The sequence below is a fragment of the Bufo bufo genome, chromosome 4 (genome assembly GCF_905171765.1).
Source record: "Bufo bufo chromosome 4, aBufBuf1.1, whole genome shotgun sequence".
Classification (NCBI taxonomy): domain Eukaryota; kingdom Metazoa; phylum Chordata; class Amphibia; order Anura; family Bufonidae; genus Bufo; species Bufo bufo.
The window spans coordinates 98,142,114-98,166,358 of record NC_053392.1 but is presented as its reverse complement, the minus strand read 5'-3'; the positions used below and the strand labels follow the sequence as shown (position 1 = coordinate 98,166,358).

Genomic DNA, 24,245 nt, shown 5'->3' with positions numbered 1-24,245 from the left:
AGAAGAAAATACGCCCAGTCAGAGTCCTGACCTCAACCTGATTGAGATACTGTGGCATGACCTCAAGAAAGCAATTCACACCAGACATCCCAAGAATATTGCTGAACTGAAACAGTTCTGTAAAGAGGAATGGTCAAGAATTACTCCTGACCGTTGTGCACGTCTGATCTGCAACTACAGGAAATGTTTGGTTGAAGTTATTGCTGCCAAAGGAGGTTCAACCTGTTATTAAATCCAAGGGTTCACATACTTTTTCCACCTGCACTGTGAATGTTTACATGGTGTGTTCAATAAAAGCATGGTAACATTTCATTCTTTGTGTCTTATTAGTTTAAGCAGATGATTGTCTATTGTTGGGACTTAGATGAAGATCAGATCACATTTTATGACCAATTTGTGCAGAAATCCATATCATTCCAAAGGGTTCACATACTTTTTCTTGCAACTGTATGTAATGTATGTATGTATATACAGAGAGAGAGACCGAGACAGAAGAAATCCAGATGCTATATAATTACATTTAGAGGAAGAGAAATTTAGCAAATAGATAGATGAGGATAGTTCAACTGTAATTGATAGAAAAAAAAAAAAAAAAACATGATGGTCCAGTAATATCTGTGTTCAACCTGTCATAATGTCATTTAATTATTACCTGCCAGTTGAAAGTATTAGGGCTCATGTACATGACCTCTTGTATTTTGCGGTCCGCAAAACATGGATCCGTGAAAAATACGGATGACGTCCGTGTGCATTCCGTATTTTGCAGAACAGAACAGCTGGCCCCTAATAGAACAGTCCTATCCTTGTCCGTAATGCAGACAATAATAGGACATGTTCTATTTTTTTGCGAAACGGACTTACGGAAACGGAATGCACACGGAGTAACTTCAGTCTTTTTTGCGGACCCATTGAAATGAATGGTTCCGCATACGGTCCGCAAAAAAACGGAACGGACACGGAAAGAGAATACGTTTGTGTGCATGAGCCCTTAGTAGATGCAGTAATGAAGAAATGAATCTTTGACTATAAGGGATTAAGACAAGTCTTGTGCCAGTGTAGAATCTCAAATAAAACACTTGCTATTACCTTGAGGGCTCTTTCCTCCCTTCCTGGCACTTCATCCCAAACTCAAGAACTGAAGCAATGTGACATCTATTTCATTCACTGTGGTATGAAGCAATTAGCTGTCGGATGCTTTGAAGTTGTGGTATTACCCTGAGTAAAGATTTCTTGAGCTGATCTGAATGACGGGCTCTCAGGATCTTCTCACCATCTATACCTGATATATTGCTGATATTTAAATATGACTATTTTGCCCCATTTTGATGGTTCCTTTGATGCTCAAGTGGATAAGTACAGTCTGTAACTGGATCAAGAACCCTGTATAAGACTGTGGATAGCAGCATATATTTTCAAGTTTACCTGGCCTTTCAGGTGACTTTTCAGAATAATATTGTATCTGGTCAATACATGACAATGTATATTCTGTATCTATCACCAGTTTTCGCCTCTGCAGTCTGTATCTCTAATTGTCTCTTTTTCCCAATTAAGGGGGTGGAGACTAGCTGCTATGATGTCTCCCATACACTGCAACAGCAGAATTGGGGGATATTATACAGCAATTACAGAGTTATAACGGAATATAACAGAATTTTGGGACAGAATGCAAAACGGAAGGCTTTAAGAGGCATTCCATTTTGTTTCGTCCTAATACATGTCTATAGGAACACAGAGGGAATTTACCAAGCTCTGCACTTCAGAATTCTGGCTTCAAAAATGTTTTGAGTTTCTTGGGTTGCAGCACAAAAATTCCCTCACTCCCGTTTAGAAAAGTGGGTGGAAAAGTTTGCGTGGTTAGTTTCACTCCAGATTTTTCACTGTGCCATTTGTAAAAACTCACAAAAAAGCTGCAAAGTCACTCTAGTTGGGGGTGGTGTAAAGAAAGTGGAGCAACATTTTTAGACTAAAGTGTAAGGTTTAAAGATATTTGATAAATTTAGGGCAACGTACAGCAGTGCAGATGCAAGCAAAACGGACTCCAAGTATTGCCCTAATAATAAATTACCCTTCTTAGAGTAGGGCTAGATGCACCAAATGCTGTCTTATTTTATACCATCCCTTGGGTGGCTTATATTAGACCAATTTCTGACAAAATGTTTGGCGCAATGTGGCAAATTGTAAGCAACCACCATCCAATATGCCATGCTTCTTAACAACCAATGTGGCCCACATAATTCTGGCACACTTTTTACAGTAAATTTGTCCCAATGTAGTTTTTAGGTAAACAAAATTCTTAGCTGTTTCATTTCTTAGCATGTCTGTATAGAAATTTCCTGTATACTAAAATTAAAAACTTCTACCTCTAGAGGGAGCTTAGGAGTCAATTGGCAGACAATTGTCGGGAGGGAAGCGTTCCCTTCTGGCAATTACCTGCTTGCTAGCAGAGGAGACTGCTACTTTTACATGCAGCGATCTGCTCTGCAGCATGAGGAGAAGCGATCATTATGTCATCGCTCATCCCCATGATGTCTAGTGGTTTGCTGGCAGTAGATTGTTATTAGACACCATGATCTGCCGCCTGCAAACGGTAATAAATATCTTTTTTAACATGTCAAAAGATTTGGATTGCCCGATGATCGAGTTTGCAATTATCTTCCCAAAAATCTGACAGTGACAGTTATGGTAGATAACTTTGTTTTTGCTTAATTGATGGTTCATTTTTTTCAATTTATATTTTATATTCCAAGTAATCTTGAATATGAATCTGAGCAGAGACAATACTGAATGAACTGTGCGTGTTTGCACCCCTTATGTTGTAAGCACCATATGTATAGATGTGTCCTCCCTTACCTTTGATCTTGGCTCAACATATCCCAAGATGTCCAGCTTTTTAAATAAAATATGATATTCTGTCAGGAGATATCCATCTTATACCTGTCTGTCTGCAGCCACCCGGTGGTTGTGTTGTGAAGTGCCGTTTGTCAAGGAATTTGCTGTCTGTCAAGGGATTACTAGCATATCACAATGTTGTGTTGAATTTGTGCCATGAGAAATTGGAGTCCTTAACCAAATTCAAGAAAAGGTAAGTCTGGACACATCTGTAGTAACTGGTTGATTGGTTAATTGGTCAGTATGGACAAGGACTTATAGAACATTGAAATCACTAAATAATACCCCAAAAGCAAAGATAATACCTTGGTCATCTTCATCATATTCCTCGTCATCCTCTTCTTCATCATCCTCTTCTATTTCCTCTCCTTCATCTTCTTCTTCCTCTTCGTCTTCTTCAATTTCATCATCATCATCCCTATCTAATTCCTCATCTTCTTCATCCTCCTGATCTTCATTGTCATCTGAATATTCTTCTTCCTCTTCCTTCTCATCCATTTCCTCTGTGCCGTCTGTTTCATAGCACTCGTCTACTGAGGAGTTGTCAGTTTTTGAGGAGTAAGGTTTTCTTTTTGGTGAGGGTTCTAAAGGCTTGTTTTCTTGAGTTTTCCTTTTCTTGGCCAAAGGACAGCCGTAAACACTGCAATACAGATCACAATCATTAGTTTTTGCCCTGTAGTTTTATATTGTAATAACAGTAGAATATTATAGCACTGCCCATATAACATCTGATAATCCAAACCTTTATATTCTGTCATAAATTTAGATATTTTTTTTACGCTGCAAAATGTAATTTCCAAACATTTCTGAAAAAAAATTCACATTACATACAATTTAAGCAAAACTCAGTTCTGAATATTTTCGCCTAGGGCGCACTGTAGACAAGGAGATCTACCCACACATATTTGTCAGAATTAGTTACTTCTGGTCCAACATGTTTGACATGGATCCTTCATCTTACGTCTAGGTCATGCAGTTACTGTGTTTGTCTAGCCCAGGTTTGGTCTTTCTTTTCCATTTATGCACAGCGTGATTTTCATTTTGCAGCGAATACAGTGTTAATGTAGACTCTGTGCTATGTAGCACTATATAGATAACTTATTTCCATAAGGAAAGCATACACCTTAGGGTATTTTCACACTTGCGTTAAAGTTTTCTGGTATAGAGTTCCGTCCTAGGGGCTCAATACCGGAAAAAAACTGATCAGTTTTATCCTAATGCATTCTGAATGGAGAGCATTCCATTCAGTATGCATCAGGATGTATCAGTTCAGTCCCTCTTATGTTTTTTGGCCAGAGAAAATACCTCAGCGTGCTGCAGTTTTCTCTCCGGCCCAAAATCCTGAACACTTGCCGGAATGCCGGATCCGACATAAATTTCCTTTGAAATGCATTAATGCCGGATCCGGTTTTGCGGTATGCGCAGACCTTTAGAAATGAGAATAAAATAAATACTGGATCCGTTTTTCCGGATGACAACCGGAAAGACGGATCCGGCATTGCAATGTATTTGTGAGACGGATCCGCATCTGGATCCGTCTCACAAATGCATCCGTTTGCATCCGGATTGCCGGATCCGGCAGGCAGTTCCGGCGATGGGACTGCCTGCCGGAATCCTCTGCAGCAAGTGTGAAAGTACCCTTACCTGCTTACATAAAAGTCATAACCACACATACATTATGCATACACACTGAAACGCGCATACAGATGTAGCAAGCATCATCTGTACGGACAGCATCCCACTCTCTTTGAGTGTTGTAGTGTGGCATTTTACATGTACGTGTACCAAAATAGGGTACTATATTATACGTGTAATGCACTGTGGGGTGATACTCAAATAGAGTGTAGAATATTATCTACATAAAGGAATATAATATTCCTAGAAACATGCCCATATACACACATTCAGATACACATGCACTCACACTAGATTAATACATACACAGATTCATATATTTGCACATACACACACAAGATTCATACAGTACATACGCAGATTCATACATGTGCACATACACATATACACACACAAGATTCAAACACAGATTCACAGAGATTCATATGCACACACAAAGATTTATACAGACCCAAAAAATTTAAACACACCCACACACCCGTGCATGCATACACAAGGAAAGATTTGCACATCTCTTTTTTGTATGCTACACAAAAGGTTTTTATATAATAGAATGATTCAAACCTAAAATATCCTCCTGTATCCTATAGATCACAATGTATGGCAGTATGTGTTATTTTGTCGTTTGTTTTTGCCTCTTATTCTTTTTTCCATAGAGTGTGATGTGCTATTGTTTACCCTAATGGTATACATTTTGTTTTAATGAAAGTTAATGGCAGACATATCCGAACATAAGCGATTACATTTTCATTCATACATATATTTCCACATTCTACATTTGTCTCTGTCAGAAGAAGAAAAATATATTCGCTTTAAAAAAAAAAAAAAAAAAGCAGTGCCATTAAGCAGATATGCCAACTTGATGTAACGATAGACATTGCATTCAGGAAAGTCTCGCAGCTTGCTAAAATAAAATAAAATTTTAAAAAATTTAATTAAAAAGAAATTAAAAAGTTTTCCCCATCAATCTGTACCCAATACCCCATAATGAGAAGGTGAAAACAGAACTTTAGACATTTTTGCTAATTTATTGACAATTTATCGACATTTAGCTCTGGGGGATAATGTTTCTACACCTTTATTGGAGTCCTCCTGTGGTAAATTCAATTGATTGGACATGATTTGGAAAGGCACACCCTGTTTATATAAGATCTCACAGCTGAAAATGCTAATCAGAGCAAAATCCAAGCCATATGGAGGAAATAACTGCCTGTAGAGCTAAGAGACAGGATTGTGTGGAGGCACAGATCTGGAGAAGGGTATATAAAATGTCTGCTGAACTGAAAGTTCCCAAGAGCACAGTGGCCTCCAAATCAATGGTAGACATTTGGAACAACCAGGACTCTCCCTAGAGATGGCCGTTCCACCAAACTAAGTAATGGTGGGAGAAGGTTGTTTGTAAGATTGTTGACCAAGATCCCAATGGTCACTCTGGCTGAGCTCTAACTATGTCGTTTACAGATGGAAGAATATTCCAGAAGGTCAAACATAACTACAACACTCCATTAACTTGGGCTTTATGGCATAGTGGCTAGAAAGAATCCTCTCCTCAGGAAAAGCATAAAAGCCCACCTGGAGTTTGCAAAAACAAAAACAAAAACAAAACAAAACAAAGGACTCTCAGTTTATGAGAAAAATAAGATTCTCTGGTCAGATGAAACGAAGATTGAACTTTTTGGTCTGAACTCTAAATGTATTCTCTGCAAGTAACCAGGCACAGTGAAGCATGGTGGTACTTCCAACATCATGCTGTGGGTGTGCTTTTTCAGTGGCTGGAAGAGCGAGACTGGTCAGGGTTGAATAAAAGCTGAATGGAGTAAATTATAGTCATATTCTTGATGGAAATTTGATCCAGACAGCTGTGGAAATCAGCCTGGGTCAAAAGTTCATCAACAAGACAATGACCCTACGCACATAGCCAAGACAACACAGGAGTAAATTAGGGACAACTCTGAATGCTCTGTATGAACTACGTCTGGATTTCCTATTTTACATTCATTTCATTTAGTATATACCATACATATATAAAATGTAAATTTTGCATGTATTTTATTTTTATTTAAAATACTATTTAGATTTTTACTTATGCAATTTTAGTTTATATTTTTTCCTCTTTTCGAGTCACATTGACTTTAGATTATTAAATGCAAAAACTCTGTTTTCTCATCTACTTTTACTCTATTGTGAAAGTATAAATTCATTTCGTATAGAATAACAGCTGATATATGACAGCAACATCAACAAAAGAAGAAATAAAAAAGCTAACCACTGGCACAGCCTACACTAACCTACAGCTTCACTTGGATTGCATTATTACTACCCTCATAAAAGACCTTGAGGTTATTTACTTTGATGGGTTTCATATCTCATTGATTTTTTCAAAGGCTGAAAAATATTCTACGGTCTATATATGCAACGGTCTACCCAAGCAACATGCTAAAACAGGAAATAGATACCTTCCTTTCCTTTCCTCAATATCCCACACATGAAACATAAATGCATGGTATCTGCAACAGGGATTTCAAGTGCTCTATAAGAGACGTGGCTTTAAAAATGTATAGCGTAGACTCTGCAAAGTTCAACCAAGGACAGGCTGCTCGAAACAGACTTCCCGTCTCTGCCTTCTTCTGAGTGAGCACTGTGCGCTGATTAACCATCTTCTTGCCCCAAATAATATCCCCAGTCAAAGGCTAATCAATTACTGGCTAATGCAATTCATTGGCATAATTAATGAAGCTGGAAGAAGCCCTGGTGAAAGCGAAGACATCAGCAGTACCCTAAGAGGTATACATGTATTCAGTGACTCCAGTGTAGGAGATAATCACATCACTAAAATGCAATTTTATCATTAAGTGAAATACACAAATTTCTGACTTCTGTGTGTCAAATAATTATTAAAATGCTACCACGCAGGCAATGATGATTCCAGATTTAATGATCCCTGAAAATGCTTACTGTCTGAGGAAGAGCAACGCTCAGTCTCTTCATCCATTAGCCTCTTTAGACTGTCAACGTGCTTCCCCTTTTAATAAACATTATTTTTATATACACCCCCCCCCCCCCTTTAACAGATTTCATGCTCCCTTGCCATGAAGAGGAATTGTAGGAATCCATCTTAGAAATACATAGTTGCAATTTGTCTCACGTATAGATAAGGGAATACCACTTAACTCGCCCCTGGGTAGTAAATACATGATGCTAATCACTCTGGTATCGAATGTGCAAAATGAATTAAGTTATGTTTTGTTTTTTATGCAGAAAGAATTTTTAATGATCGTTTGTACCTGAGACGGATTCTCAAGATTCTGCTAAAACTGCATTAGTACAGAAGGGGAAATCCTTCCACCAATCTGACAGTCGTTCAGCAGTTATGGTGATCATCTCTGCTTCTGTGGTGCAAATCTGATTACTTTCGGGGTGATGGATATATATTGGTTAAGCTTAGAAACTGATCCCCTGGCTAATTTTAGGCATTATGGTTGTCAGTTTCATGGCTGGAGGAATGAAAAATTTCCATTTTGAGAAAAGGCAGTCCAAAAGTAGTTTATTTTTTTCCCTATTATCGACATACAGCTCTATAGGAAGAACATGACGATAGCCTAAAAACTTTTACCTGGACTGCATATGGTAGAAATAAATTTACCCTTAGCTTGCCAATGCCCCACTGCTGCCATTCCAATGATGCCAGGTGACCCCGCTTCCTGCTGACATATTGACACAGCAGGAAATGTCTGTGAATGCCACTCAGCCAATCACTGTCTGTAGCGATGACCCGCCTCAGCCAGTGGCAATCCCAAACAGCATCAGACTGGGGTACCTAGGGCCCAACAGTAGAATTAATTCTAAAGGCCCAATGTAGAGCAACAAGCAAATACTACCTGCTCAGATAGCAGCAGGCAGCGGCAAAATGCTAAAGTTAATCGATTATGGGGGTCCATGCAGTGAATTTGAAAAGGCAGGTCCCTGGGGAAAGAAAATACTAACTGATGTACCTCTCTCTGTGCTTAGACATCTTCTCCACCACCTGATGCATCTATAATAATGATCTATCTAGTTTTTTTATATTGAGGCATAGGCTGGTTGAGATTCTGAAAGCTGAATATTTGTGTGTAGCGCAGTTAATCTACCAGGTGCCACGTATGCAAGGGGTTGTGGACTGGGGGTCCTTTCTTGCTTAGAGGCCCATGGAGAGGATTCACTTGTTCCCCTGTTGGTCAGTCCAAGCCTGATCCGAAACATTTTCTGCTGTGCTGAGATGCAGAAAGTGGAGAGCAGCGGGTATTTTTTTTTTCTTTACCATGTGAAGTCCAGGGGATAGGCTTTTCTCTGCACTGGAATACCCCTTTAACCCAGGCAAGCTGAAGTGTATTTTTGGTTGGGAAAATATTTCTATCTATCTACCTATATTTCAGATCCACAGCATGGTCATTCTGTTGCGGAAATGTCATGGATTCACAACGGATTTCACACAATTCATAGGGTGAAATATGCTACAAAATGTACAACAAAATCCACACACACATCCCAGGGACTGTATTACTTATTTTTTTTTTTTATGTTTATATATTTTTCATCTACTCTACTTTCCGTATATGATTATGAGGGTGGACATCTTGCTTAAAGGGGTTGTCCTCCTTTTTATTAATGATCTATCCTTTGGATAGGTCATCTCTGATCAGCATCTGATTGGTGGGGGTCCGACATACTGTAGTTGTGATGTCACGGGCCTGCAGGAAGCAGTGAGAAAGCAGTGGCACTACTGTAAGCGCCGCTGCCTTCTCAAACAGCTGATCAGCCTGGAGTCCTGGGTGTCAGACCCCCGACAATCATATGCTGATAACCTATACAAAAGATAGATCATAATTAAGAAAAAGGTGGACAACCCCTTTAAGATCTTGCTTTACAGCAGACACCTAGACATACAAATGTACCAAACAGCATTTTTACAGGGGGTGCATTACTCTGCAATGTGTTTAGCACACCATGTAAATTTGACATCTGTATCGGTGGCTCTTGCTACATCTGTGAGATCTGTAAGGCTGCTTTGGGTGAGTGTTGTGGGCATGCTCTGTGACATGCATTAGTTATTTTGTAAAGAGTGGGCAGCTGAACTGTGTCTTTCATCTGTTGTCTGTGCCTTCTGATTCCAGCTCATTAATAGAGGTGTTACCTTTCATTTCTACCCTATGATGATAATGAAATCACGTGTCCCATGCACCCAGTTTACACAGCACCAGCTGAAGAGTGATGAAAAGTGTTAGCTCATTGTGATGGTTTAGTTGTTAGTGTGAAAACTACCATTTGTTTTTTATATTGACATGAAAAGCGCACAAAAACACCAAAAGATGGCAAGAAATGAGTTGTTGGCCCAGTCCACCAAATGATGCCTGAGTTTCCAGCACATTACAAATCCTGGTCCTGAATGGGCATTATCACCTAATGGCTAACACCGCTATTCGCCTGGAGCTCTCGCAAACAGGGTGTTTAAGGGTTTTAAGACCACAGCTTTTAAAATATTAGCAAAAGCCATAAAAGCTAAAACAATTTCAGATTAATTTGAAATGACGGCAGTCACAGTTTACCTGCTTTTAGTGAGACGGGATTCATTTTATAGAAAGGAGCTATTCACATACATTAACAATAAAGGTTAGACAAAGAACGACAGGAAATAGGACCGGCAGGGAAGCAGATTGGTGGATAATTAAGGCTTCAATCACTAAATGGAAGTATGCATTTTTCGTCTGATACATTAACCTAGCAAGTCACCAAGGGCATTATACATGCAGTTAGGAAAGTACATAGACAGATACTGTACGTACTCGGAATTGGAGAGTACAGAAGCACACAGAGGGCTGTAACTATAAACCAACATATTATTTATCATCTTAGGTACAGATGCTCGATGGACCACCTGCCGGCCTGAGCAGCCTCTCACCTTAGCACATCTTATAATTCATTTGGATACAATACACTATTGTGCTAAGATCTGCTGCTGACCTAGAGCTCTGAGGATCAGAAATAAACTACCTTATGGCTATGAGGTCTGAAATAAAACTATACAGTCTGTGATGCTTAAAGGGCTTGTTTCATCAAGACAACCATTTTTCACGTTGAATCCACCAGAGTAATGAAATGACCACTACAGGTATGAAAGCTGTGGACAGCCTAATATTTCCCCTGCAGCGGCTACTGCAGGGGAAATGTGGTATTACACTATTACATAGCAGGTCTCTCAAGTGAGAGCTGCCCTTTGCTGGTAGCACTCTGCTTTGGCTAATGGAATTGGGTTTCAAGCATAAGACTCCCACATACTGCAACAGGATGTATGGAAAGTGATTGTCATGATGAGGTAATCCGTTTTAACATACTTTATTTATTCATCAGCAAATCTGTTCCCAAAGAGAAAAAAATCTTCACCTTATTCAATGTACTACAATTTCCAGGACCAGTTATCTGCTTAAGACGTATACAGTTATGTCTTTCCTTACTTTTATTCTTGGCTAAATATATCCCAAGACATGTGGTGTGACATGATTTTAAAAAATGAAACATGATTTTGTGATATTGTGTCATGAGATTTCTATGATTTATCTTTTTGTGTGTGGCCAACCAATGGTTGTGATGTGAATTGCAACCTGTCAAGGGGGTTTTGTTAGTATTTCTTGATATTGTATTGAATTTATTTCATGAGAATTTGGAGTCCTTATGTTATATGTACCCATCATTCCACTTGAATGGGGGTACAAGAAATGCTCCACTCATTAGCCTTCAGAGTCCCATGTTTTGTCCTACACTGCAGACTTATGTTTGCCAGCTAGGCCTCTTCAAGACTCTCTCCGTAGGATGCAAATACTCCCCAACTCTTAAAAGGCCAGTATAGATACCAAAATCTTCACCAGCCAGTGGCTGGCAACCCTGGAGTACTTATGGCTCCTTCCCCTGTCTGAGGAATAGGTTTATCTAGCTTGCTAATACCTGCTAAGGTGTGCTGTTCTATTTGTCTGCCTGTGTACTGACATCTGCCTGATTCCTGACTCTGATTCTCTGCTGCCTGACTTCACCTCTGCCTGATTACTGTAATGACCCTTTGCTTCCTGTCCCGACCTTTGGACTGTTTCACAAATGTGCACGTACTCTGCCTGCCCTGACCTTGGCCTGTTACTGTCTGCGGTTTTGCCTGTCCCTTAGGTGCTATGCACTGGTGTCTCTTGACCCTGATGGGTTAACAGCCAACCACATGGAGACTACTCTAGGAGATATCGGCCTGGTACACTCTCTGCAGTGAAGTCCAGATTCCTGTAAAGGGGTTAAAGGGTGAAAACCAGGGAACTGCCAGGATAATGCCCCTAGATTTATCTCTGAGTAAAATCCATAGGTTTGCACAGTGGTTCCACACCCAATGACATAACACTTTAACCAGATTTGAGTTAAAGTTAAGTCAAGTAAGTTAAGTTTAGGCACATCTTCATATAAGTAAACTATCCCTGTGCCCTCCTTACCTTCTACTTATATTTGTCTCCTCTTCTAGCTATATACAGGTGAAAGTCGAAAAATTAGAATATCGTGCAAAAGTCCATTTATTTCAGTAATGCAAATTAAAAAGGAATTGCATTAATGCAGCTTTAAATGAGAATTTTGTGAAAAGGTTCAATATTCTAGGCTCAAAGTGTCACACTCTAGTCAGCTAATTAATCCATACCCCCTGAGCAAAGGGTACCTGAGATTGTGACTTTGGGGTTTCATAAGCTGTAAGCCATAATCATCCAAATTATAACAAAGGCTTGAAATATCTCGCTTTGCATGTAATGAGTCAATCACATATGTTAGTTTCACCTTTTAAGTTGCATTACTGAAATAAATGAACTTTGCACAATATTCTAATTTTTGGAGTTTCACCTGTAGATGTTGTTTTTTTTTTAGCTCTGCTCGATTAGGAATGTTGAGTAACACCATCTTAATTATCTTAGCTACAGTGTCTACAGGAAATTTAAGGTAGTCTGGAGGTCAACTCCTGCTTTATCAGTGGCTCAAGCTGCTACTTATAACTCCACCTTGCTTTATGTTGCATTTAAGCTTTGGATTAGATGCGGAGTTTAAGGGAATTGTATCACAAAAATATATTTCTTCCAATTAAAACCATATAGAGACAAATATCCTAATCCAGGCATGCTCAACCTGCGGCCCTCCAGCTGTTGTAAAACTACAACTCCCACAATACCCTGCTGTAGGCTGATAGCTGTAGGCTGTTCGGACATGCTAGGAGTTGTAGTTTTGCAACAGCTGGAGGGCCCAAGGTTGAGCATGCCTGTCCTAATCTGTTTTTAGTTTCTGATTGCAAATTATTTTATTCTATTTCCTGAACATGATTAGGAGGGCGGCCATTTTGCCTGAGCTGGTTTTAACAACATTTAGAACACATTCGAAAAAGTGCAATATGGCAGCCCCATGGGCCATAGACACAATGGTCAGGAGGGCACCTCATTGACTTCTATGGGGGAGTCTTCTAGGCAGCTCTGTGACATGTGCAGAGGTCATTGTACAACGAAAGAATAAATAAGCTTTGTCAATCGCCCATTATGTATGGTGGATCAGACTGACAGATAAGCAGGTAACTGCAGTAAAGTGATCTGTACAGACCAAAAAGTGGAATCTATAATTTGGCTTAGTGGCCAGTGCGAAAACTGTTGGACTTTATGGGGGGAATTTATCATGAGGAGAATATTTGAAGTCAGTTTTGCTTCAGTCTGTGTTGGAGTATTTTGTGCCACATTTATCAAATGTCGCATGTTGTTTGATAAATTTGGCTTGTCCTTAAACCTAACACTTCTGTCTAGAGAAGGTCCTCCAGTTTTCCTACTCCACCCTCCTCCTGGAGTGAGATTGCGACTATTTTGCGACTTTTAAAAAAAAGTCTCAATGATAAATCTGGAGTGAAACTCATTAACATAGCTAACAGCATCCACTTTTCCACCCATATTACAAAACTGGAGTGAGTAGTGTACAGTTGATGCCAGAATTCTGGAGTGAAGGTATGATAAATCAGGGCCTATGTTTTTTAAATATAGATATTGACATTGAAAATTAAGCATAACATCACCAAAAATTCTTGAAAAATATGTTAAATATAAAATTGAGATTTAAACAATAAGTCATTTTCTAATGACACATTCCCGTTAAGCACGATCTCAGAAAGTTGAATTAGTTTACATTAAAGGGAATCTGTAACCACATCAAAGAAAGCTTCTAAAAAAAAGCTCATAATATAGTGCTTCCGCAGGTGAACAGTTTCACATGGTAACTGCCTTAAGGAGTTGTAGTTGCACCCATGTGGTGTTTCTTGGATGATCAAGCCATAGGGTGCCATGATTAACTTATGGAGCACACTTTTGAACAGTGGCACTAAAGCACATTATTAAAGCACATCACATCTTATAATAAAACAACCACTGATGAAAAGCTGGTCAGTCAGAAATATTTGCTAATTAAAATTGTACACATATACCGTAAAATGAAATTAAGTAAAATCTAGACACTTGTGCCACTGATGCAAATACGAACAATATACACAATACACATTATGCTGACGTACACGTACAGGGTCATGTGTGCTACTGGATCATGTACCCCTTAAGGACACATCACTGTGGAGGCCAATCATTGGCCACAGAGGTGCACATGACCCCATTTGTGCAGGAAGTTTACATACAGAGGCCAGAAGTGACAGCCCGAGACTTACGGAAGCAGAACCGAGTGGCCTGAAGCAGGTAAGAATAGTTCCTTTCACAGGTGCTGCTTGGCTTGATGGGGTGGAAGTTGAAAAAAAAAAAAATTTGGACAACCCCTTTAATAATGGGGAGAGGCTTTACAACTTGTAAGATTAAAATAATGGAGAGGGGAATAACTTTAATTTCTATCATTTGTATTAGCAAAAAGTTGTAAAAACCAAGTTTTAGGCATTAATATTCATCTACATAGAGAGCATGACCCATCTAGCAGAGGGTCAGATTTCACTGCCTATATCTGTACTACGAAATAAAAATAATATAGAGATGCAAAAAAAGTAAAAAAAAGAAAAAAAAAAAGTCCTCTGTGCTATGTTGGCATTCATGTGTGCAGTAGTAGAGGGCAGTGATGCAAGAATCAGCCAAGGGCACAAAATGCAAATTCTAACTTGGCACCGTTTGAATTCTTCTTTTCCAATTCATCATCCTTAATATGTATGATGCCAGCTCAATCTCTTCCCCCGCTGAACATCTCGATTTCACTGCAAATTGATGGTTATGACATAACATTTTGGGCAAATCTATGAATTATAAGTAGCAATCTACAGATGAACCAACAGACCCATGTGCCATACATTCACTTATCCTAAATCACCCACACTCAAGGTCCAAGATGATGAAGAACAAGAAAGTACGTCTATGTTGTTGTGCAATCTTGTGAAACCTCTGGCACTCAAAATGTATAATCAGCAACTCAGCATCTCATTACTTGTACATTAGCAGGTATTCCATTTTCTTAGAAAGGGCAAATCAAAATGTCAGCCTAGTCTGGAAATGCATCTATAATGAATGTAACCTATGATATAATTAAATGCCCATATACTGTCCATCCACGACTGATGCTTGAAGCGTCCATTATTTTCTCTCTAGACATGTTTCACTCTCTTTCACCTCGATTTCTATACAACATAACTGGGTACACAACATGGTCAGCATGGTGGCCCAGTGGTTCCACCATGTACTGTTGCTTTGAAGCATTGGTAGTCACTTAGGTTTCCTCTGGGTCCTTCTCTCAAACTCTTAAAACATAATTGAAAAGGGGATTCCACTGATGGCCTGGCTTCTGACCACCAGATGACTTCACATTAATAGTTTGCCAATTTTTAAAGCACTGTTGCTAGATTGTTTTATTCATAGAGCCGATACAGTATTTGGTCGCTGTATGTTGGTAATAGTTGTAGACTGAGTGTGGCATTCATGTAGGCATTGGACCACATTGCTACCTAGGCAATGATTTTTGCAGTTTATTGGGGGTGGAGGCACTTTATAGCATTGTCATTTAGACAGCTATTATTTGGACAACATATGGTAATGTTATTTGGGTATCATACATTATGATGCTTACTGAAGGATGTGGTCATTTGTATATGGTATGACTGTACATATGTATCTAGGGGTGCCAACAGAAGGCACAGCTCAGGGCACCATCCAATGCAAGACCAACCCAGTTCATGTGATTGTGAGCCCCAGGAAGAAACAGGAATGGGAAATAAAATAATAATGTATTCAAAATGTCAAATATTGAAGAGCAGCGCTCACCAGATGCTAAAATCCAAACTTTATCTTGTGTACAAAGGCATATACAGGCACCAGATGCAGCACACTGACACAAGTAAGGAAATTGGCGTTTTGCGTAGATACGATTCCTCAGGCTTATGTCACGACATAGTTACGTCTCTATTTATACGGCACTGCTAGTGTTGCCATATAAATGGTATACAAAATTACCGAACATGTTATACTAAAGGAAGGAAACTTTATGATTCACTATTAGAGTTGAGCGGACACCTGGATGTTCGGGTTCGACGGGTTCGGGACCCGAACTTGACCCCGAACCCAGATGCCAGCAAAATGTGGTTAAGAGCATGGCAAGTGCTCTGCAAACAAAAGTGGATAGGGAAATGACTTTAAATAACATAAAATACATAAAAAAATAAAATAATAATCTTGATCTAGGAGGGCGAGGTCCATATGGAGTAGGAGGTTGAGGAGGCAGTGGATGTGGCGGTGTAGGTGGAAGCGGCGGTGGAGGAGGTGGTAGCCTACACTGCTTTTTAGTTTTAAATTTATTTGTATTTTTTTAAATTAGGGTACACCCCAAAACATTGGGAAATATAACCTGTGATAACCCTCTCCAGTCATGTTAAACACACGTTCAGACAATACACTGGTTGCAGGGCAGGCCAGCACCTCCAAGGCGTAAAGGGCAAGCTCAGGCCATGTGCCCAATTTGGAGACCCAGAAGTTGCAGGGGGCAGAACCATCAGTCAGTACGTGTAGGCGTGTGCAAACATACTGCCCCACCATGTCGCACGTCCCCGTGATGTTTATGATCCAATTGGATACCTGCTCTATCAACTTTCGATGTTCTTTTCTGCGCCTACCCTGACGAAGGAGCCCGCTTTGGCTCCGAAACGCGTAGGTTACAGTCTTTTGCCCCACGGAGGCCACCATACTCGCACCAGGTGACGTCACCGCCAGAGGTTTCCCGGGTAACGGATCAAGCTCCCTCGCGACGCGCGTGCTTCCGGCCGGGGCCGCGCTGCTGCTGACAGGAGAGCAAGAAGAACGCCGGGACTTGAAAGGATATCAACATCCCCACGGAAACAACAAGAAGAATACAGAACGAACATAACAGAACACTGACATAAGGAACTCCTTGGAGAAAGAACAAACAAGGTACCCAGGATAGTAGTTATACCAGTATTCACCTCCCACTTGCCGTTCTTTCCCAGTGCTAACACCTTTATATTACATACTGTCCGCTTACTCTCAGCCGTTGATTACACATCCTGACCCACCACAACAGTTATTAACACCATAATACCACTTAATTGTGCAGCAAAATCACCTAATTACTCAGATTGGCACCAAGCATAGTGCCAACTTCATAGGACTAGTTGAATTTGATTGTGCATCAGCGCTTATGTCCTATATCCCCTACGGGTGATATACCTACTCCATATACACTTTTACTAGGGAGAACAATAGCTCCCCAAAGACATCAAGCAGCAGGATCTCCCCACCCAGGTAGATTGACACAAGTCTATTCAATAGGAGCGCAGGGGGGTCTCTATTTTCTTCTTGTTAAAGTTTAAGCATTGAATGAAAGGAGTTGGCGCGCATCAATTAAAGAAGAATTTCTGAAATTTTATTCCCTGTCACCTATGCAGAGCAGGGGTTTCTATCCGGCAAAATTTGTAAAATGTCACCTGACAATGTAACAGACGATTTTTTTAAATGTACACTGCTCAAAAAAATAAAGGGAACACTTAAACAACACAATGTAACTCCAAGTCAATCACACTTCTGTGAAATCAAACTGTCCACTTAGGAAGCAACACTGAGTGACAATTAATTCCACATGCTGTTGTGCAAATGGGATAGACAACAGGTGGAAATTATAGGCAATTAGCAAGACACCCCCAATAAAGGAGTGGCTCTGCAGGTGGTGACCACAGACCACTTCTCAGTTCCTATGCTTCCTGGCTGATGTTTTGGTCACTTTTGAATGCTGGCGGTGCTTTCACTCTAGTGGTAGCATGAGACGGAGTCTACAACCCACACAAGTGGCTCAGGTAGTGCAGCTTATCCAGGATGGCACATCAATGCGAGCTGTGGCAAGAAGGTTTGCTGTGTCTGTCAGCGTAGTGTCCAGAGCATGGAGGCGCTACCAGGAGACAGGCCAGTACATCAGGAGACGTGGAGGAGGCCGTAGGAGGGCAACAACCCAGCAGCAGGACCGCTACCTCCGCCTTTGTGCAAGGAGGAACAGGAGGAGCACTGCCAGAGCCCTGCAAAATGACCTTCAGCAGGCCACAAATGTGTCTGCTCAAATGGTCAGAAACAGACTCCATGAGGGTGATATGAGGGCCCGACGTCCACAGGTGTGGGTTGTGCTTACAGCCCAACACCGCGCAGGACGTTTGGCATTTGCCAGAGAACACCAAGATTGGCAAATTCGCCACTGGCGCCCTGTGCTCTTCACAGATGAAAGCAGGTTCACACTGAGCACATGTGACAGACGTGACAGAGTCTGGAGACGCCGTGGAGAACGTTCTGCTGCCTGCAACATCCTCCAGCATGACCGGTTTGACATTGGGTCAGTAATGGTGTGGGGTGGCATTTCTTTGGAGGGCCGCACAGTCCTCCATGTGCTAGCCAGAGGTAGCCTGACTGCCATTAGGTACCGAGATGAGATTCTCAGACCCCTTGTGAGACCATATGCTGGTGCGGTTGGCTCTGGGTTCCTCCTAATGCAAGACAATGCTAGACCTCATGTGGCTGGAGTGTGTCAGCAGTTCCTGCAAGATGAAGGCATTGATGCTATGGACTGGCCCGTCCGTTCCCCAGACCTGAATCTAATTGAGCACATCTGGGACATCATGTCTTGCTCTATCCACCAACGTCACGTTGCACCACAGACTGTCCAGGAGTTGGCAGAAGCTTTAGTCCAGGTCTGCGAGGAGATCCCTCAGGAGACCGTCTGCCACCTCATCAGGAGCATGCACAGGCGTTGTAGGGAGGTCATACAGGCACGTGGAGGCCACACACACTACTGAGCCTCATTTTGACTTGTTTTAAGGACATTACATCAAAGTTGGATCAGCCTGTAGTGTGTTTTTCCACTTTAATTTTGAGTGTGACTCCAAATCCAGACCTCCATGGGTTGAAAAATTTCATTTCCATTTTTTTATTTTTGTGTGATTTTGTTGTCAGCACATTCAACTATGTAAAGAACAAAGTATTTCAGAAGAATATTTAGTTAATTCAGATCTAGGATGTGTTATTTTTGTGTTCCCTTTATTTTTTTGAGCAGTGTATGTTCATGTCACCTATGCAGAGGTGCCCCCGTGACGTCCACCATCCATTTGGATATCTTCTCTATCAACTTTCAATGTTCTTTTCTGAGCCCACCATGTTGATCACGGTTATCGGCGAATCAGGGTTCCACGCCGGAGAGGGAGCATGAGAAAGGGAGACCTCATCCAAGGGAGGTCAATGGCTGCAATGGGATAAAGCGGAAATTTGGGACAAATTATTAAAGCAGCAGGATCAAATGAAAGGGCCAAATAAAGATGAATTTTAGAAATTTAAGTCCCTGTCACCTGTCATCTGGGGGTTTTCATCGCCAGAAATGAGTTAATGTCACCCACCAATGGAACAGATTATTTTTTAAAATTTCTGTCCCTGTCACCTATGCAGAGCAGGGGTTTATTCACGTCAAAAATTGTAAAATGTCAATCCAAGAATGTAACAAAAAAATGTGTAAAATTTATTAACCTGTCTACTAGGTAGAGCAGGGGTCTATGACAGAAAAAAATTGTTTAATGTCACCCGTAAATGTAAAAGAAAAATTAGGGAAATTTATTAAGCTGTCAACTAGGTAGAAGAGGGGTATATTACAGCCAAAAATTGGTTAATTTCCCCCAAAAATGTAACAAATTAGTGATTATTTTTTTTACCTGTCTACTAGGTATAGCAGTGGTATATCACACCAAAAATTTGGTGAATTTCACCCTAAAATTTAACAGATAAATTAGTGATTTTTTTTTTACCTGTCTACAGGGCCGGTGCAACCATTAGGCAAACTAGGCGTTTGGTGGGCTCCCCCTGATTGGGGCTGCAGCCCTGGGTGAGCGGCTCTTGAGCTGCCCCCAGCGCCGTTACAGGGGGGCCAGGAGGTCCTTCTTAAATATGGCAGAGCAGGCATCTGCTTACTCTGATGGCAGGTGCCTGCTCTGCCCGTAAATTACGGGAGTGGAGGCGGGCGGCAAGGTTCCACCTTGTGGGCACGTCGCATATGAGGCGGTGAGCGGGAAGGCCGAAGTTATGCAGCAGCGCTGACAGGCAAGCAGCAGGGTGAGAACGCCGAAAGCTTGCACAGACGGCCCGCACTTTATGCAGCAGCTCTGACATGTCGGGGTAATTTTTAAGGGATCTCTGCACCGCCAAATTCAGCACATGTGCCAGGCAAGGGATGTGTGTCAAACCGGTTAGTCCCAGAGCTGCTACGAGATTTCGCCCATTATCGCACACCACCAGGCCGGGCTTGAGGCTCATTGGCACCAACCACTCATCGGTCTGTTGTTCAAGGCCCATCCACAGCTTCTGCGCGGTGTGGGGTTTGTCCCCCAAACAGATTCGTTTTTAAACTGCCTGCTGTCGTTTACCCCTGGCTGTGCTGAAGTTTGTGGTGAAGGTGTTACGCTGACTGGATGAGAAGGCGGTAGAGGATGAGGAAGCGGAGTAGGAGGAGGAAGCAACAGGAGGCAAACTGAAGCGCCCTGCAATCCTCGGTGGTGGAACGACATGCGCCAAACTGCTATCCGCCTCAGGCCCAGCCGCCACTGCATTTACCCAGTGTGCTGTTATGGAGATATAACTTCCCTGACCATGCTTAATGGTCCACGTATCCGTAGTGAGGTGCACCTTGCCAAAGATGGCGTTGCGCAGTGCACACCTAAATTTTGTCCCCAACTTGGTTGTGAAGGGAAGGGATGGCTCGCCAGGAAAAGTAATGGCGGCGGGGCATGACGTACTGTGGGACAGCCACCACCATAAGGCCTTTAAAACTCTCCATCTCCACCAGACGGAATGACAGCATTTCAAACGCCAGTAATTTTAAAATGCTGGCTTTCAGGGCCAGGGATCGCGGGTGGGTAGGGGGGTACTTCCTCTTCCGCTCCAGCGTTTGGGAGATGGAGAGCTGAACGCTTGCGTGGGACATTATGGAGATGCTTGGTAACCCAGATGGTGGTGTTGCTGGCAGATCCTCTGTTTGCGGGGTGGCAGGTGGCAGTGTCACTCCAGAGGTGGATGAAGAGGCCGAGACTGCAGCAGAAGAGGAAGCAGGAGGAGCCAGAGACCTTTCTTGGTTTTTGAGGTGTCTACTCCACTTTAGCTCATGCTTTGCACTTAGATGCCTGGTCATGCAGGTTGTGCTCAGGTTGAGAATGTTTATGCCTCGCTTCAGGCACTGATTGCACAGCGTGCAAACCACTCGTGTCTTGTCGTCAGCACTTGGTCTGAAGAACTGCCACACCAGGGAACTCTTTGGAGGTGGCTTTGGTTTGCTCGGTCCCTTGTTGCAGTGGGCAGTAGCAGGCGTACTGTCTAGGGGACGGCCCCTCCGCTTTTGCACCCTGCTCCCTCTTCTGCTGTGCTGGTGGCTCTGTGCGACCACCGCCTCTTCCTCCGAAATACACAGGTCACTCGCATGACCTTGATTCCATGTGGGGTCGAGGACCTCATCGTCCTCCACATCATCTTCCACCCAGTCTTCACCCCTTATCTCCTTGTCGGTCTGCACACTTTCAAAAGCCCCAGCAGTTGGCACCTGTGTTTCGTCATCATCCGAGACGTGCTGCGATGGTCCTCCCATGTAGTGTTGAGCGTGAATATTAGAATATCGAAATTTTTAAGCAGATTTCGGCACTTCGCTAATTCGCAAATATTTCTAATATAGTGCTATATATTCGTTATTTCGAATATTCTTTTTTTTTTTTGTTTCCCTAGCTTTGTCCAAAAGCAGTACCTTTAAGAGAGGATTCCTTGCTCCCTGCCCGCTCAAGTCAGTGCCCATTGCCGCCTCTATCTACTTCCCGTGCGCATGGAGCGTCCCCATCACCATGGGTTTGCCTCCATGCTAGAATGTACTGTCGGATGATGTGAGATCAAGTTGCAATCACAATGCGAATAATATAACGATTTTAACTTGTACCTGGTTTACAATGGTTGGCTTTCTTGAATTAGCGAAGATGGAGAATATTTCATTTTGACTAATAAATATATTCATCATCCTCGCTAATTTAAAGTAATTTAGTAAACCAGGTCTAAGTTGAAATCGCAATGCGATTAATTCAAGTTATATTAATCGCATTGCGATTTTAACTTGTAGCTGCTGCTGGGTCTCAAATGGAATGGGTCAGCTTGCTAGAATTAATGAAGTTAACGAATATGGAATCTAGCAGTGCTAATTTGTAATCGCAATGCGATAATATTTGCTGTTATTATTAACCGCATTGCGAATCCAACTTTTATAATCCACTATTCTTAGATATAGTACTATATTCGTTATATCCGACCGTTAATTCTCCCAATACCCCCATTATCAAAATCGCCTAAGTTGTAATCGCAATGCGATAATATTTGCTATTATTAACCGCATTGCGAATCAAACTTTTATAATGCACTATTCTGACATACAGTACTATATTTGTTTTATTAGTTAATTCTACCAATACCACCTATAGCAAAATCGCCAAAGCTGGAATTGCAATTCAATAATATTAGTCGCATTGCGAATCCAACACTATTGCTAAGATTCGTATTGCTTGTAATGTTATAGTTAACAAGTGACCAGTTGGGACAACATAGGAAGATATATCGCTTTACTCGATAATTACGTAGTTGTCATTATCGAGTAATGCGATAATAACTTAAATTGAGGAAGATGTAGAATACTTTGCTATCTTCGTTGATGTAGAATACTTCGCTATCTTCGTTGATGTAGAATACTTCGCTATCTTCGTTGATGTAGAATAAAGAATACTTCGCTATCTTGATTCTTTTATTAACAAAGACATAGAATATAGCGCTATATTCGTGTTAAATCTAGATCTCCAAGATTAAAGAATAGGAAAGTTGCCTTATTATTAAGTTATAAGGCAATTAGAAGTTATAATTTATAACTTCTAATTCTAAGCTTAAAAATCGCAATATGCGAATGATTAAATCGCATATTAATCGCGATAAATACAATAATGACGAATATTCGATTTTGACGAATATAAGACGAATATTCCATCGAATATTCGCGAAATATCGCAAAATCGAATATGGCACCTCCCACTCAACACTACTCCCATGTACTCATCTTGAAACATAAGTGGTTGGGCATCGGTGCACTCAATCTTTTCCACATCTGGGGCAGGGCTAGGTGGATGCGCCTGGGAAACCCTGCTAACAGAGTCATCAAAAAGCAGAAGAGACTGCTGCATGACTTGGGGCTCAGACTGCTTGGCTGATTTGCAAGGGGGTGAGGTGAAAGACTGATGGACATCGGCTGCAGGTGCCAACTCTGATCTTTCAGCAGGAGACTGGATGGGAGACAATGTGAAGGAACTGGAGGCACTGTCATCAATAGTGTTGAGCGGGAGGTGCCATATTCGATTTCGCGATATTTCGCGAATATTCGCTTGAATATTCGTCTTATATTCGTAGAAATCGAATATTCGTCATTATTGTATGTATCGCGATTAATATGCGATTCAATCATTCGGAATCCTCTCTTAAAAGTACTGCTTTTGGACAAAGCTAGGGTAACAATAAAAAAAAAAAAAAAAAAAGAATATTCAAAATAACGAATATATAGCACTATATTCGAAATATTTACGAATTAGCGAAGTGCCGATATTCGCTTAAAAATTTTGATATTCGAATATTCACGCTCAACACTAGTCAGCAACCCAATCTACTATCGCCTGTACTTGTTCTGGCCTCACCATTCGTAGAGCCGCATTAGGCCCGACCAAATACTGCTGCAGGTTCTGTCACCTACTCGCACCTGAGGAAGGGGTTTCACTTGTGCATGTAGCTGGCACAGATCGACCACATCCTCTCCCTGCAACAGGAGCTCCACCAGCAGCACAACGACCTGGGCCACGTCCCTTATTTGACGCTCTCATCATATTTCTCAAATTTAGGATCTTGCCCTAAATGGGTGTTTTATTAATAGCAGAATAGAACCACAGTATGTAAAGGGTGTATATCACACGTACAGATCCTGACTAAGCCGCAATGTAAGTTTTTTGCCCAAAATGCCTGTTTTTCAAATAACAGAATAGAACCACAGTATGTAAAGGGTGTATCTCACACGTACAGATGCAAACTAGGCCGCAATTAAAGATTTTTGCCCAAAATTGTTGTTTTTCAAAT

At 41.3% G+C, this 24,245-nt stretch overlaps 1 protein-coding gene across 2 annotated transcripts in view; it reads right to left on the bottom strand.

Annotated features, from left to right (window-relative positions):
• MYT1L (myelin transcription factor 1 like) overlaps positions 1-24,245 on the bottom strand; it is a 246,238-nt gene that overhangs the window by 180,289 nt on the left and 41,704 nt on the right. For both annotated transcript variants that reach the window (XM_040430991.1, XM_040430992.1), the window contains exon 4: positions 3,195-3,529. In XM_040430991.1, coding sequence (XP_040286925.1) covers positions 3,195-3,529 — 335 coding nt within the window. The remainder of the gene's footprint in view (positions 1-3,194; positions 3,530-24,245) is intronic.